This window comes from Pleuronectes platessa, chromosome 21, assembly GCF_947347685.1.
Source record: "Pleuronectes platessa chromosome 21, fPlePla1.1, whole genome shotgun sequence".
NCBI lineage: Eukaryota > Metazoa > Chordata > Actinopteri > Pleuronectiformes > Pleuronectidae > Pleuronectes > Pleuronectes platessa.
The window spans coordinates 13,094,289-13,110,600 of NC_070646.1; the positions used below are offsets into that span (position 1 = coordinate 13,094,289).

Sequence of the window (16,312 nt, forward strand, 5' to 3'; positions counted from 1 at the left end):
AAATTTATATATATATATATATATATATATATATATATATTTGGTTTTGGAAATATTATAATAGTGTTTGACCACACAGTGATGCAGTACCACACACCCTGATAGTTATTTGGTAATCAGAGAGTATTAGAAGGCATTTCAGAAGGAAATATGTCTCGGGAATTCAATTTAATGTTCCCAAATATGTTCCCGGGTTCAAAGAAAGGGTTTTGCCAAAAATTTAATTACTGAGATATTCTCTTCCTTGGGTATTCATGTTATGAAGTCATAGCCTACCAAATTGCAAAGTGAAAATCATGAATGTATAGAGACACCAAAGAACAATCTCATGTCATATATGCTGGTTTTCCTATTGAATTACACCTTTTTATTCACCCCTCTTTATGTGTAACCCTTCTATCGTCATCCTTGTCTTTCCACAGACGCAGATGGGCACTCCTCCTTCTCTTCCAGTTGCTAGTCCTCTAGCGCAGCCCGGTTCAGCTGGCGGTAACAGTGGCGTCTCCTCAGTGGGGCCAATGGGTCCCCAGAGCGTGGGTAGTGGAGGTCCCAACTTAGCTGCCGGAGCCCCTCCTTCCTCAATGACTCCAACTAACGCGAACCAGCAGACCAACTCCATCCCCCATCTGGGAGCCATGCGCGTCAGCTCGCCCTCACCTGCTCACAGCCGATCCCCTACCCCTCACCAAACACCCCCCAGACTAGCTGGGTCCCAGACCCCACAGCCACACACCCCCAATGCATCACAGCTGGCTCCACCACCGACCCCCCAGCAAAACCAACTTAGCCAGGGCCCGGGCTCTAACAAGTCTCTCCAGCAGCAGCATATAGGGCCAGCTGGTTCGACCACTCCGTCTCACCCGGGACTGGCCTCAAACTCATCGCAGCATGGTGCTCAGCTGCCTCGCACTCCGGTCAGTGAGAATTTAGCATCATGAAGTTTAATATCAGGACCAGTTCATCTTATTACACATATTCCATTGATTCATGTCCTCCATGATTATCTTTCAATCTTGCCTTTCTATGTATAACTTGTTTTTTTTCATGTGATCAAACAATTCCTAACTGGGTTTTTTTAGCCATGCTGTACCAGTAAGGCCCTGATATACTCGATGTTTAATCAAACGTATTCATAGAAAGCCAGTTGCATAGTGAACGTTATCGTTCCTATACTTAGGTACAGCGCGTGGTACTAGAGGATTCCTGTAGAGGGCACACCTCTCTCAGAACCTTCAAGAGACTAAAGTTGTAGACCGTTCAGCTGTATTGTCTTTGAATCAGACCGATTTTCCTGTATATTTAGTCATTTAATTGTTTGTTCCTTTCATTCATCACTGTCATGTTCGCCATCTCTTTTCCTAGTTGTCCCAAAAGGGTTCATTCCCTGTGGATAGCCAGGCCCTGACTCCAGCCTCTGTCAGCAGCCAGGACACTTCCTCCCAGCAGCCGCACTCAGAAAACAACCTCGACCCCAAAATGGAGATCAAGCAGCAGGATGAGGAGGACGAGAGCGATGCCGGCAGCTGCTCCAAAGGAGGGAAGCTCAGCAACTTCAAATCGGAGGAAAAGCCCATCAAATCAGAGCTGAAAAAGGAGGAGTGCTGTGGAGAGGGAGGTAAAGGTGGTTCAATGGATACATCAACAACAATGCAGATGTCCAGTGTGAAGACGGAAGACAGGAAACCAGAGATTAAGAAGGAGGTGAAAGAGGAAGAGGATACGTCAGATTCAGCTGTACAACAAGCCTCAGCGAAAAAGAAGAGTAAGGAGGACTTGTCTTATTACTGGAATACATAAACATCTGGACCATATATGCAATATTTGAGCATTTCTCTGTATGTTGTTGATCTAAATGTATTTTTTTGTCTGTGTCATGGAATACAAATGGTTAATGGAAGTAGTATAACTTTTACAACTTTTTGATTTTCCTTCTCTGACCATCTCTCTTCCCAGTCTTCAAACCTGAGGAGCTTCGACAGGCCCTGATGCCGACTCTCGAATCACTATATCGTCAAGATCCAGAGTCGCTGCCATTCAGAATGCCTGTTGATCCACAGCTGCTGTGCATACCTGTATGTAACCCCTGCTCAAGTCTTTTTGTTCCTCTGCCATGTATAAACAGCCCTCTTGTAGGGTTTAGAATTGTGTACGTTCTTCCTATCAACTTAAGAAGAAGTCCATTGTCTCCTTACTGATACTGCACCTCGTCTTGCTTTACTTGTTTATGCCATTAACTCACAGTGGTTTTCACAAATTTACCTTTTGATCTTGCAGGACTACTTTGACATAGTGAAGAGCCCCATGGACTTATCAACAATCAAGCGAAAGCTGGACACTGGTTAGTATTTATTTCTATTTCCCGGGAAACATAGGGGACTCCAATAAATAACTATTTTGTATGATTAAAAATAGAGATGAAACGGTGTGAAAAACACAATTATAGTGTCCTAAATGATCATGTTTGTCAGTATTATCGTTTTTTTTTTGTTTTTTTTTATCGACTGAAAATGTAAAAAATGTGAATGATATATTTATTACCAATGACAATATTGTAATTATTCGTCAGGAGGGAGAAGAGATGGTTTACTTCTCATTACATTAAGTTTATACCCCAAACGTCAGAATCATGACAGATTATCAATATGCAACACATGCAATTCGGTGATGGTGGATGCTAGCATTTTCCAGCTCTGGCCTGAGCACTGGCAGCTCCCCTGCACTTACAGCTCTCACCCTGCTGCTCCCTCCACCATGTTTTTACAACATAAAGCAGAGATTGCTTGCTGCGCCTCTATATCAATAGATAGATACTGTCCAGCATCAACCAAATCATCATGGTTATTAATAATTAAGTGCTTCAACTAACCATCGAAGATTTTTTACACGGCATATGTTAAACCGATAAGTCATCCCGAATATCAAAAGGAAGTCATTTTGTGTAGTAAAGGCTAAAGATACATTTTGCTTCATGTGAGTTGCTTTAAAACAAAAAAAATCATTATTTTCTTTTTCACATGGATGGAAACGGCACATCAGACTACAGGTCGATCCTGTTTTTCTTACCCATTTTAAAGGTGACTATCATTAGTCTTGAAAGTCTTCTTAATCCATCATGCCACCCTTTGTGTTTTGGCTGTAGGTCAGTACCAGGATCCCTGGCAGTACGTGGAGGACATTTGGCTGATGTTCAACAACGCCTGGCTGTACAACCGTAAAACATCCAGAGTGTACAAGTACTGCTCCAAGCTGGCCGAGGTTTTCGAGCAGGAGATCGACCCCGTCATGCAGAGCCTCGGCTACTGTTGTGGCAGGAAGGTGAGTCAAAGTGCTGCAGAACTGACTAAATGGGTGGAGATGGGAAATGAATGTTGTTATGGGTTGATCTTATGATTAAGAAACAACTGCATTTCCATCACTACAAGTTGGATTATATCCTAAACTGTATGTTCAGGAATCACAGTATGAAGAGGTGCATTTGAACAGATGCTGTAAATATGAATTGTTATTAATGTGAATATTGTGCTTTGAATAGATAAAGTTGCACAACTGCAATTTAAATGTATGCTTGTACATTCAGCCTTAAAAAGAAATGACAAAAAAGTATAAATATGACCCTCCTATGTGTTTTTTTTGGAAGATATCAGGGTGGAAGTTCTCACCTTACGTTTGGATTCAGAAAGTGATTTTGGGCTGGAAAAGGTTGAACACGGCTTTACATTAAGAAATTAAGTCCCCTCATTCACATCTGAAAATGGAAGCAGTGAAGTGGCTTCATAGCTAAATTTGGCCATAGGCATACCACCGCCATATCGCATTTCACCTCTCATTAAACTCTGCTATTTTTGGTTTTGCAGACAAATAACACAACTGATTGGGCCTTATTACGAGACGCTGGCTAAGAGCTTGACTTCTGATGATCAAAAAAAACAAAGTAGCAGTTGAAGGTAGCTGTTATTAGTTTTTTAACAAAACTAAGCCAAACAGAAATGAGCTCAGTTCAGCTCCACTGGGGAAGTTTTTACAGATGCAGTGTGGATGTAAGGTTGTGTCTCAGAGAAAAACTTGCAATGTTCTTGTTAATATATAGTATTTTTCCATGTCATTACAAAAAAAATAGTTGGAATAATATATTGTAATAGTTGTCACAGCAAATATACTTAAAAGACATGGTTTCAGATCGGTAAATAGATTTGCATACTCGCCAATGTCTGCCCTGACATTTTCCGCAATATCTGAGGCATTTCCGAAGCTGACATCGGTATCGTAACTTCTATCAGTAACGTCTACCACTAACTTATTCAGTCTGTTTACTCTTGATCAGTGTAGTTGGGTTTCACTGAAATAGCTATTGCTGATGGCGAAGTGATAAATATATTCTTACCTATTTCTTTGTTTCTGTCCATCAGTTGGAGTTCTCTCCTCAGACACTGTGCTGCTATGGAAAGCAGCTTTGCACTATTCCCCGAGATGCTGCTTACTTCAGCTACCAGAACAGGTATGATGGGAGGGAAACACCCATGTAATAATGGGTGGAGGGACACCTAGATGGATGGAAGTGTTAGTAATGGAAGATGGGATAATGGATATGAAGTTGAATTGAAAATGAGGCAGATATTAGCATTCCTTTTATCAGTGTAACTTTTATGAAATTGATTTCCCTAAATGCGTCCCCTCACTTCATTTCCCCCATTTTTATACCTTCATGTCGTTCCTGATGCACTGGCATTTTAACAGTCTGCCCTCTCCTCACATTCTTTAAGCTGTTCATCGTTTAATTAAACTTATCTTTGAAAAAGCAAGTATTAGTTGATACATACAAACCAATTGTTTTTGTTTTTCTGGAGCAAATTGAGGTATTCATATTTTGAAGACTCCACGAACTTGCCTTTTTTTAAGGAATAAAGGGCTTGTTCCAATATGTTGACCTGTGAATTTGTTAATGTATAAAGTTCACTTTACTTCTTTTGATATTTTATTCCTGTCCTCAGTCTTAGAACACACCAATAAGAGCCTTACTGGAATGTGAAAGGACATACTTTAAAATGAACTGCTTGAATGGATAGCAAAGCAGTTGTCTGTGCTTATTTGTTCATATTTGTTTGGTGTCTGTATGATGTCTTGTGCGACAACGCCCTGCTCCCGTCCCCTTCTCCTGTTGACTCTGCTCCTGCTCTGTTTGCTGTGATGGTGGTTGTTGCTCATCCTGTCGTGTCCAAATTGCTAATCTGTGCTCTGCCTCGGCTTTCTGCTGTGTTTTTGTCTCGTCCTTTTCCTGGTCCATATGACTTGTCTGTCCTCCCTTCCAATGGCTATGATGTCAACATTGGCTTGCTTTTGCCTTGACCGACCATGCACCTCCAAAACCCACCCCCCATCCTGTCACCCTCACCCCTCAAAAATTTGACTGGCTTTTCCGATGACGACTTCCTGCTGTCCTGCGCTCCTACTTCCTGCTTGCTCCGCTTGTGGCACCCTGCCGTGCCCATATCCTGTACCATTTGATGACTGCCCTCCTGTGCGCTGTCTGTGATTGACTGTGCTGCGGGGGAACGGTGTAGTTCACCAAAATTTGGGCTTGTTGCTAACAGGTACCACTTCTGCGAGAAGTGTTTCAACGAGATCCAGGGGGAGACGGTTTCCCTGGGTGATGATCCCACCCAGACACAGACGTAAGTATTACTGCATTTTCCTAATACTTACTACCTAATAGTAAAAGCTTCCTGCAAAAGAAGACAATTCCACATAGCAATTGACTTGCGAAGTGATCAAATTTATATTTTGAAATGCAATTTTTACTCCTAGGTAGGGTTGCAAAATTCCGGGAATACTCAAAGTGGGAAACTTTCCATGGGAATATACGGGAATTAATGGGAATTAACGGAAAAAATCTGGAAATTGTATGGGTAATTTATACTAACTGTATTTACCTTGTCATATACAGACATAAATATACACATTTTTTTTTGTGATAGGCTGATTTGAGCCCTGAGGAAACTTTGGGCACTTGACTATCTGCTTCTGGATCTTTGTGTCATTCTTAAGAAAGGTCTTTGCACAGTATTTGCAAATGCACACAGCCTTTCATTTTACATTGGCTGGGGTGAAATGTCTCCACACATGAGATAGTGAATGTAGAATAAGATGAGAAAAAAAGTTTGTAAAAAAACACTAATGCAATGCCAGAGATATAAATAGTTGGAATCGTCTTAAAAAATATTTTACAATTGATGGATAAATGAATAGAAATAGGCTAGATGGACAGATGAACTATCAGCATGCCAATATATTTTCACCAGTAATATCATCGAAACTTACCTGACTACTCCTGCACACTACAGCAGGCCTCAATGACCCTGCTGTAGTGTGCAGGATGCTGGGAATTATCTGTGTATGTGATGGAGAAATGCACACTGCAGGGTTGAAATTCAACGTGCAGCGTGTGCTGCATTTCATATATCTTTAGAATAGAGTTTTTAATGTTTTTATTGCGCAGGGTTTAATTTGCGCAAACATTTTTTTTTGTGCAAGATTCCAAAAATTCCCTAGCTCAATATTCCCATGGAAAGTTTCCGAAAATGTTCCGCCCCTTTGCAACCCTACTCCTAGGTAACACTTTCAGTCAAATTTTTTGTCCTTAGTACAAAATCTTACTCCTAAGTGATTTTCAGCCAAGACGAGATTTTTTTTCATTTTTTTCAATTCCTATACCACACATAAACTTAGTGACTGATTTGGTTGGCATCACAGCCTGTGGCCTATTGGACTGTGGCATTTTGGCTGAAATGAATGCTTCAGTAAAGATGCTGATGTCAGGAAATTTAATATGAAATTGTGCAGAAAAGCCTTAAGGTTAAAGGCCTGATGAACTTGAAACTAAATGTTTTACCTAGCATGTCTTGACAATTTCCTCATTTATGTTTTTTGACGCACTCACTTGTAATTTTAGATCGATTAACAAGGAGCAGTTTGAGAAGAAGAAGAATGACACACTGGACCCTGAACTGTAAGTTAACAGCCTGCTAATGTCACATATTTGCTTTGAGGAAGAAGAAAATAATGAATTTCTTTCAAGGGCTTCAACATGTAATTTTAATTTTTTTCAGCCTTGTTGAATGTTTGGACTGCGGCCGCAGGATGCACCAGATCTGTGTCCTGCACCATGAAACAATCTGGCCATCGGGGTGAGAAGCTTTTCCTTATTCCAGTCATTCTCAGTGTTCTTTATCTTTTATTATGTTATTTGACTGTTTTAACCACGTTTCTCTTTGCTGTATCTCAGTTTTGTATGTGATGGCTGCTTAAAGAAGGCAAATAAAACAAGGAAAGAAAACAAGTATTCTTCCAAACGTAAGTGACAATTCTTCTATCGCAGTTAATCACAATGTCCTGTTTCGTACTTGAATATACTCATGGAGCACACTGGTTTATTATTTCATACTGACTGTTAGGGGTGTGCGATATATATCGTCTATGATAATATTGTAATTATTAGTAACCATGTGCAAGCTCACGTTACGAGCTCTCTGTCTCTCACTCACTCACTCACTCACTCACTCACACACACACACACACACGCGCGCTCACAGACAAATAGTGTGATCGGGCACATGTGTAAACTCAGTCTGGGTAAAAACAACAGACTTTATAAACTTTGTAAAAGTATGGAGATGTAGGAGTAGGCAGGGAGCGCTCTGTTTGGTTTGATGCAGTCGGCACAGCGCGAATCAAGGCCGGGCCTGGCAATGTTGGATCCCTAGGCGAGAATGATAGAGACACAGAGGAGCAGTAAATTACTAACAGAGCTGCTAAAGACTGTAAAAAAATAACTTGTTGCTGTGTACCTGGTGTCTGCCCCGGACTTGGTGGTGCTGTGACCGGGCTGTGCGCCTTCTCCCGGCTGTGGAGCTTTCTGCGGTCTCTGCGTCCGTAGCCAGGGACTGTTTATTTATCGCAAGTCATATGGTCATCACGATATTAAACAACGTTATCGATATCGCATTTTTTCCTAATATTGCACACCCCTACTGACTCTGTCTAATCCTAAAGTCACCCACTCACGAGACTACTGTCACATTTTACTCTCCTACTGTCACCATTTACTGATTCAGGCCTCTAATTTGAAACTGTACTTTCACATGTACATGTGAGTTATAGAATTACAGAATTATACTTTTGATACATTTTCCAGAGACATGCCAGTTTGGTTACTTTCTGATTTGTCAGGCTGTGCACAGGACATCACATATACAGATAAGGGAATCAGGTTCTTCATTTGTAGCTTTAAGTCATATTTACCACTGCTGTTTTTACAATTGTTATGATACTACATAGACTAAAATGTTTCCCCTGGCTTTCTCCCACACAGGGTTGCCCCACACAAAGTTGGGCTATTACCTGGAGACGAGGGTGAACGACTTCTTAAAGCGTATGAGTCACCCGGAGTCGGGAGAAGTCTTCATTCGTGTCGTCCATGTATCTGATAAAATGGTGGAGGTTAAACCAGGCATGAAGTCCAGGTACAGGAATTAGGAACAGTCCAACTTAAACTAGATCATTGCAAAATTGTTTTAGCGTATAGAATTTTCTATTGTTAAAATCTTGAATGCCAAGACTTCATGGAACAAGAAGGTGACACACATGAGTATTACTTGTTAGAGCTTACAGTTGGTAAATTGACACACCCTTGTTTTCGCCTTCAGATTTGTGGACAGCGGAGAGATGTCGGAGTCTTTCCCATACAGGACAAAGGCCCTTTTTGCATTTGAGGACATTGATGGAGCAGATGTCTGCTTCTTTGGTATGCACGTTCAAGAGTACGGATCTGACTGTCCTCAGCCCAACCAGAGGTAAGGACAGCATTAGTAGATTTTATTATACATGGGCCATTTGTCACTTGAAAATAAGATAATTTTGTAAAAAAGTTTAGGCAGTTGTGATATTTCTGTATGAATTTATATTTACTTTCATCCACTCAGGCGAGTATACATCTCCTACCTGGACAGTGTACACTTTTTTCGGCCTCGTTCTCTAAGAACAGCCGTTTACTATGAAATCCTCCTTGGGTACTTGGAATATGTCAGGAAGTTGGGGTAAGTGTTCCTGCTCAAAGAAAGCTTTTATTTTTTGTATTGCCTTCAGGTACTCACAAATAAGTACCTGAATGTAGTTTTTATTCTGTCCAAGAACTTACATTCGCTGGATTATATATTCATCATGCTCACTGTTTATGGTCTGTCATCCTCAGCTACACCACTGGCCACATCTGGGCCTGCCCACCAAGTGAAGGGGATGACTACATATTCCACTGTCACCCTGCAGATCAGAAGATCCCAAAGCCCAAACGTCTTCAGGAATGGTACAAGAAGATGTTAGACAAAGCTGTGTCAGAGCGGATAGTGCACGACTTCAAGGTAAAGAGGCAGCAATAGTTTTTACTCTCGCTTAATTGTATTTCTTCATGTTAGCTCTTTTGCTTTTAAGTTTATACTATACAATTGCAATCAGCACAGTTTCTAAGATGAACATCGGTGTAAAAGAATGGTATACCTGCTAAAAATAACTATCCATGTAAAACACTAACTTTGTTTTCAATGTACCCCTAAAGGATGTTTTCAAGCAGGCAACAGAGGATCGTTTGACCAGTGCCAATGAGCTGCCTTACTTTGAGGGGGACTTTTGGCCCAATGTGCTGGAGGAGAGCATCAAAGAGCTAGAACAGGAGGAAGAGGAGAGGAAAAGGGAGGAGAACAGCACTTCCAATGAGAGTATTGATGTAAGAATGCAATGATTTATCAACATGGCCCGGAAAAGCTTGTTGATGAGATGATCTCTGATGGTCTCCCTCTTTTCTTGTGCAGGAAACAAAAGGTGACAGTAAAAATGCAAAGAAGAAGAACAACAAGAAGACTAGTAAGAACAAGAGCAGCTTGAGTCGAGCCAATAAGAAGAAGCCAGGGATGCCGAATGTCTCCAATGACCTTTCACAGAAACTCTATGCTACTATGGAAAAACACAAAGAGGTACAAGAAAATACTAAAGTACCTGTATCTAATCACACATGTAACTGTAGGAGTGGAATCTAAAAGATGTAATGGCTTAGCTATTGACTTTATTTTCCAGACTTAAATTTTTGCAACTCTGCCACCAGTGCTGGCACAAAGGGGAATTTGTTTTAAAAGACTTCTCTCCTCTTTCCCATCCCAGGTGTTCTTTGTGATCCGACTGAGCTCAGCCCCCATCACAAACGCCTTGCCGCCTATTTCAGACCCGGATTCCCTGATGGCATGTGACCTCATGGATGGCCGTGATGCTTTCCTGACATTGGCCAGGGACAAACACCTGGAGTTCAGCTCGCTTAGGAGGTCCAAGTGGAGCTCCATGTGCATGTTGGTAGAGTTGCACAACCAAAGCCAGGACCGCTTCGTGTACACTTGTAACGAGTGCAAGAACCACGTGGAGACACGCTTTCACTGTACCGTCTGTGAGGTGAGTTAGAGAAGGGTTGTTTTAGTGCGTCTCATTTCTATTTGAACATGTGAAGAATATAAAAAACGAAAATGAGGATGTCACTGTGATACCGGCTACATATCAATTTCTAACCTTCTAATCCATGCCATTCCTCACAGGATTATGACCTCTGCATCACATGTTACAACACTAAGGGCCACGTGCACAAGATGGAGAAGTTAGGTCTCGGTTTGGATGATGAAAGCAGCAACCAGGCAGCTGCTACAACTCAGAGCCCTGGAGACTCCCGTCGCCTCAGCATCCAGCGCTGCATCCAGTCCCTCGTCCATGCCTGCCAGTGTCGAAATGCAAACTGCTCACTGCCGTCCTGCCAGAAGATGAAACGGGTTGTTCAGCACACAAAAGGCTGCAAAAGAAAAACCAATGGTGGTTGCCCCATCTGCAAGCAGCTCATCGCGCTTTGTTGCTACCACGCAAAACACTGTCAGGAGAACAAGTGCCCAGTCCCATTCTGCCTAAACATCAAGCACAAGCTCCGTCAGCAGCAGCTGCAGCACAGACTCCAGCAAGCCCAGATGATAAGGAGGAGGATGGCCAGCATGCAGAGAGTGGGCCAGTCTGCTCCTGGAGGAGCTCCTGGGGGCAATGGTTTACCCTCTCCAGGAGCAAACAATGGAGGAACTGGTCCTGGAACCCCTACCTCTGTGGGCACTCAGCCTCCTACCCCACAGACACCCACCCAGGGGAACATGCCTGCGCTCCAACAGCAGCAGGGAGTTGGGATGGGGGGAATGGGAGTTCCAGGCCAGCAACAGCAAGTTTCACAGCAAGGCGGTGCAATGCCCCCTCAACACCATCTTCATCAGTTTCAGCAGGTAGGTGGAGGGGGGGTGATGAATTCTCCTCAGCAGCAAATGATGCCTCAGCTCCAGCAGCAGCCTCCCAATGTCCAGCAACTTCAGAAGCCACAGCACCCGGGTGGTTTGCCTCCGTACAACCCAAGACCTCCTGGAGCCTCTCCTCTCCACCAGTCACTGGGCAAACCTGGTCTTGGCCCAGCCACCCCACCCCAGCAGCAGCAGCAACAACCCAGTCAAGGACAAGGTTCCATGCCTGTACAAGGCCAACAGCAAGGCCCCCCTTTGGCTGCTGTAGAGACAGCCCTAAAAATTCAGCGCCTAGCAGAGACCCAGAGACAGATGGCCCAGGCCCAGGCCCAGATTCGTGGCTTGGGTCAGGGTGGCATGATGCCATCACATCCTCACCACCCGAACACCCAGGCCCAGATGGGCATGCCCCACATTGGGGCCCAAGGCATGCCCCCACAGGCTCAGGGAGTTGTCGGAAGGACTATGTTAGACCCACAGCAGCAGGGAATGCTAGCAGGGATGCAGCAAGGTGGCCCTCAGACGCAGTTGCCACCTCAAGTTCAGCAGCAGCTCCAGCAAGTTCAACAGGCAGGCGGTGGACAACTCCAGCCAACAAACCAGCAGTGGGGTGCTGGGGGGCCGGCCATGAACCCTCAACAACGGTCAGTCATGATGGGTCACATGGCACCGCAGCAACCAGGAGCTGTTCCGCAGCAGCCGATGAATCAGCAGCAACCTCAACCTGGAAACCGTGGGATGATGCAGGTAATGGGTGTACCAGGAGGGGCCGCTGGGCCACCTACTCAGATAGCAGGTGCAGCTGGAACAGGAAATTTACCCCAGGCAGCTCTACAAGACCTTCTGCGAACTCTGCGCTCCCCAAGCTCTCCCGTTCAACAGCAGCAAGTCCTCAGCATACTTCGTTCCAACCCAACTCTCATGGCTGCTTTTATCAGGCAAAGAGCAGCACGATATCAAGGAGGTCAGGGGGGTCCTGGAGGACCAGGAGGGCCTCCACAAGGGGCCCCTGGAGGTGTGAGGTTCCAAGGCGCTCCTGGAGGGCTTCCGGGTGTAGGAGGACCTGGGGCTAACCAGCTTCCTAACATGGAAGGACAACCACAAGTTAATGTGAACCAGGCAGGCCAACCAGGGATAAACATGGTTCAGGGCGGAGCACAAGGAGGAAATATGCCCACCATGGCTCAGCTGCAGCAGTTACAACAACAGCAACAGCAGCAGCAGCAACAACAGCGCCCAATGTTGCCTGGGAATCTCCAGCAACAGCAAATGGCTGCATTGCAACAACAGCAACAGCAGCAACAACAACAACAACAGGGAGCAATGCAAGGAGGGCAACAAGGCACCATGACCACACAGTTCAGAGAGATGTTGATGATGAGAAGACATCTGCAACAACAGCAGCAGCAACAGCAGCAGCAACAGCAGCAACAACAGCAGCAGCAGATGGGAAACCATGGGCAGTTCCAGCAGCCTCAAGGACTTCAGCAGCAGCAAGGCCAGCAAGGCTTCATGCAGCCTGGCCAGGGTCAGCCAGGGATACCCCCTTCTTCCCAACCCCAGTCAGGTGGTGGAGGCGTAGGGGGACCCCAGCAGCCACAAGGAGGGCCACAGGGGGCACCAGGACAGCCGGGCCAGCAGCAAGGCTACCCCAGCACCATGTCACAAGTGGCTGCAGCGCTCCAGCAAAGACTCCAGATGCAGATGCAGCAACAACAACAGCAACAGCAACAACAACAACAGCAGCTGCAGCAGCAGCAGCAAAATCCAATGGGTGGACTCCAAGGACAAGACGGAGGGCCCAGTGGAGGAGGAGGACCTGGAGGACCTCAACTTCAGGCTGGACAAGTCGGACCAGGGCAGGGACAACAACAGCAAGGTGGAGGGGGTGGTGGACCCCCACTGCCACAGACGACACAAAGTTTGCTCCACCAGAACATCCACCAGAGGCTGCTGCAGCAGCAACACCTTGGGGGCGGCTCTCCTGCCCATCATAGCAGTCCTATGAGTCCTCAACAGCAGATGGCTCAGTCTCCCCACCACCTCCAAGGTCCAGGCTCCCTCAGCAGTCAGGTGAGGTCACCTCAGCCCTCACCGAGACCGCAGTCGCAGCCCCCGCACTCGAGCCCGTCCCCACGCATGCAGCCCTCATCCCAACCTCAGCCCTCACCTCATCGCATCTCTCCGCAGACCCAGACTGGCTCACCCCACCCAGGCCACTTAAACCAACATCACCCCAGCATGGCGTTGCCCCAACCTTCTCAACCCCAGCAGCAAGTGTTACCTCAGCAGCAGCCGGGTGGTTCAGGAGATCCCAGTCAGTTCAGCTCTGACCAGAACTCCATCATGTCCCAGTTGAGTGGGATGACGGGGATGCACGGTGGACAGGGCGGACAGTCAGACATTTTGGGTGGGAATAATAACAACAGCGGTAACAACAACCAGGAGTTGGGAGCGAACATTAACCACAACAGTTTAGACCTTATGTAGCCTTGGCTCCATGTTGTCTTTCTGTCTTGATGCTCTGATGAGTTGCCCCAAATAACAAACTGCCATGAAAGGAGAGCAAGACGGGACTACGGCTTTGGGGTTTTAGAAGTTTTTATTTTTTATTTAAATATTTTTGTGATGTATAAATAAGAACTGAAGCTTCCTTCTTATGGGAGATCAATCCTAGAAGTCAATAAATGAATAAATTAAACAATGGTAAGTTATTGCTGTTAATATATATCTATATATTTTTGCCAATTGTGTACAAAAGGTGGAAGGGCAGTGTTTCAGGTCGAAGATATTTCTTCCTCAAGTCTACGACACAATATTTTTGGGGACTGAGAATTTTGCCTTTTTATGAATATTTTTAAGATTTTAAATGTGGCTAAAAATTAAAGTGAAATGACACGATGTACCTTTTTTATCGTTTTGTTTTCCTCCTCAAATACCCAGTCATGATTGTATCTATTTTGCAGAGAGTAAGTATATTTTATTTCTGAATTTATAATTTTTGGGGAGGGGGGGGGGATCATGAAACAAGCATTGACATATCTTCCGTTACAGCCTTCTCTCAAAGCAATGTACATTTTACAACAACTGCAACAAGTCAAATACAAAGAATTTATTTTATGTATTTTATGTGGTGTGTGGGTGGAAGGTTGCGTTAATTGCAGTTTGATTTGTGACAACTTTCCTCTTTTTTTATTTTCTGTCAGGGTTTATAGGTTTGAATTCAACCATAACAGTGTTTGTGGGGGGGGGGGGACACTAATGGTGGGTTTGGTCACATTTTTCTGCAACCGGTGGCCAGATCCGAAGAGCAGATAGAGATCTTTTAACCTATGGGCCACCTCTCTACCCTCCATCTTCAGTTTGCCTATGAATGTGCACACCTTCCTTTCCCTGACACCACTCCTGGAAAAAATTAAATGGAGGGGTGAACTGTTGATGCCTGATCGTTTAGCCAGGGGAGTATTGTACCTCCGTTTTCAGCTGGTCATTGTTCAGCAGGTTGTGCGTGTACATATATTAAAACCCTGTTTATGAACTGTGACATGGGAAAGTGGTCGGTTGACTTTTGTTTTTGGGGCTGAAGACGTTTAAAGTAAATCCTGCCTGTGTCCTCAACCATGACGATTTCCCCTTCAGTCGTCTTTTCTGTCCTTCTTCCCTCATGACTGCTTCTCAGCCACAAGGTTTCATTCAATGTTAGTACTGTACAAAGTAAGAAATGGTGGACTTAGATACTGTTTTTGTAATAAAAGTCAGAAGTGTAAAAAAAAAGAAAAAGACATTGTAAATACTTAAAAACCTTATGAGCAGAGAAGCTATTTTCTGCTGCTTTGTTCCCCTTCTTGTTTTGTTGGATATTTGCTGTATCTGTTTAAAAAAAAAGAAAAAAGAACAAAACAAAAATCTAAAGTACTCCTGAGCTACTGTACAGTATTCAGATTTTTTCTAAAAGGGTACAGTATGGGGTGTAGTAGGTCACAAGCACCAATGCGCCTTTTCCTGTGTATTTTTGACATGGTTTTAGGGAGGGTGGTGGTTATCGAAACAAGTCGCACCTGAACAATCTCAAAACTTACCAAGTGAAACCTGCACGAAGAAGAAGTCGACCCTGGGGTTGATTAGAGGTGTGATCTGAATAAGTTTAAATTTGGTCATTTAGCTTTTTTCTGGAGAGGACTGAAGACAATATTCACATGCTCACTATTTTTCTGAAAAAGGTTGGGCTTGCTGGGTATGGGGTGGGGGAACGCATCAGAACCAGGTGGCAATATATCTTGAGACTTATTTTATAAGAAAAAAGCAAGGAAAAACTGTCTTTTATATATAGATATATTATTTAATTTTATTTTTTGGAAATAAAACTTGAAGCTACAGGAATTATTAGATTAATCATGTTTTGTTTTGTATTAAAGATGTTATGGTGATGCAAAAAGACACTGCAGACAGTCATTCAGTTTGCCCTGGGGAGACTGTGGAGTGAAATTTAAACCATCCTTTTGAAGAAATGTGTCATGTACATGAATATAGTTGTATACATGCTGAATCGCTGTACAGACTGATGGCAACTGAAAAAAATGGTTTTGTTTTGATCATTTCTCCGAAAAAGAGACTGGAAATCAGACTATTTAAATATTTGTTTAGTATTCAAATGGAATCTTTGACCACTTTTTTTTGTTCCTCTTGTTAACAATTTTGGTGCTTGCTGAGAGAAAGCAAAAATAACTGTTGCTCCATTTTCATTACTTTCTTTTTTTAAGTTATTTTGGTGGTCTGATTGTTTTGTTTTTTTTGCCAATAAATTAATTGTACAATAAAGTATGTTTGTACCATTGGAAAAATACTTAAGTGTCGCCTCAATTTCTTTCAACATCATCAGTAGAATTTTATGGTTTTTCTAGATACAACCAACTCTGATATTCCCTCATCTGTTGTCCTTGACATACGTCTTAAGTTTC

At 43.7% G+C, this 16,312-nt stretch overlaps 1 protein-coding gene across 2 annotated transcripts in view; it reads left to right on the plus strand.

Annotated features, from left to right (window-relative positions):
- ep300a (E1A binding protein p300 a) overlaps positions 1–16,197 on the plus strand; it is a 26,493-nt gene extending 10,296 nt beyond the window's left edge. For both annotated transcript variants that reach the window (XM_053413249.1, XM_053413250.1), the window contains exons 14-31: positions 423–914; positions 1,363–1,762; positions 1,954–2,072; positions 2,275–2,338; positions 3,140–3,315; positions 4,407–4,495; positions 5,589–5,669; positions 6,947–7,003; positions 7,104–7,181; positions 7,280–7,347; positions 8,366–8,516; positions 8,700–8,846; positions 8,976–9,089; positions 9,245–9,410; positions 9,605–9,772; positions 9,858–10,019; positions 10,204–10,485; positions 10,626–16,197. In XM_053413249.1, coding sequence (XP_053269224.1) covers positions 423–914; positions 1,363–1,762; positions 1,954–2,072; positions 2,275–2,338; positions 3,140–3,315; positions 4,407–4,495; positions 5,589–5,669; positions 6,947–7,003; positions 7,104–7,181; positions 7,280–7,347; positions 8,366–8,516; positions 8,700–8,846; positions 8,976–9,089; positions 9,245–9,410; positions 9,605–9,772; positions 9,858–10,019; positions 10,204–10,485; positions 10,626–13,844 — 6,033 coding nt within the window. In that variant the 3' untranslated portion in view covers positions 13,845–16,197. The remainder of the gene's footprint in view (positions 1–422; positions 915–1,362; positions 1,763–1,953; positions 2,073–2,274; positions 2,339–3,139; positions 3,316–4,406; positions 4,496–5,588; positions 5,670–6,946; positions 7,004–7,103; positions 7,182–7,279; positions 7,348–8,365; positions 8,517–8,699; positions 8,847–8,975; positions 9,090–9,244; positions 9,411–9,604; positions 9,773–9,857; positions 10,020–10,203; positions 10,486–10,625) is intronic.
- Positions 16,198–16,312: the final 115 nt, after the last annotated feature.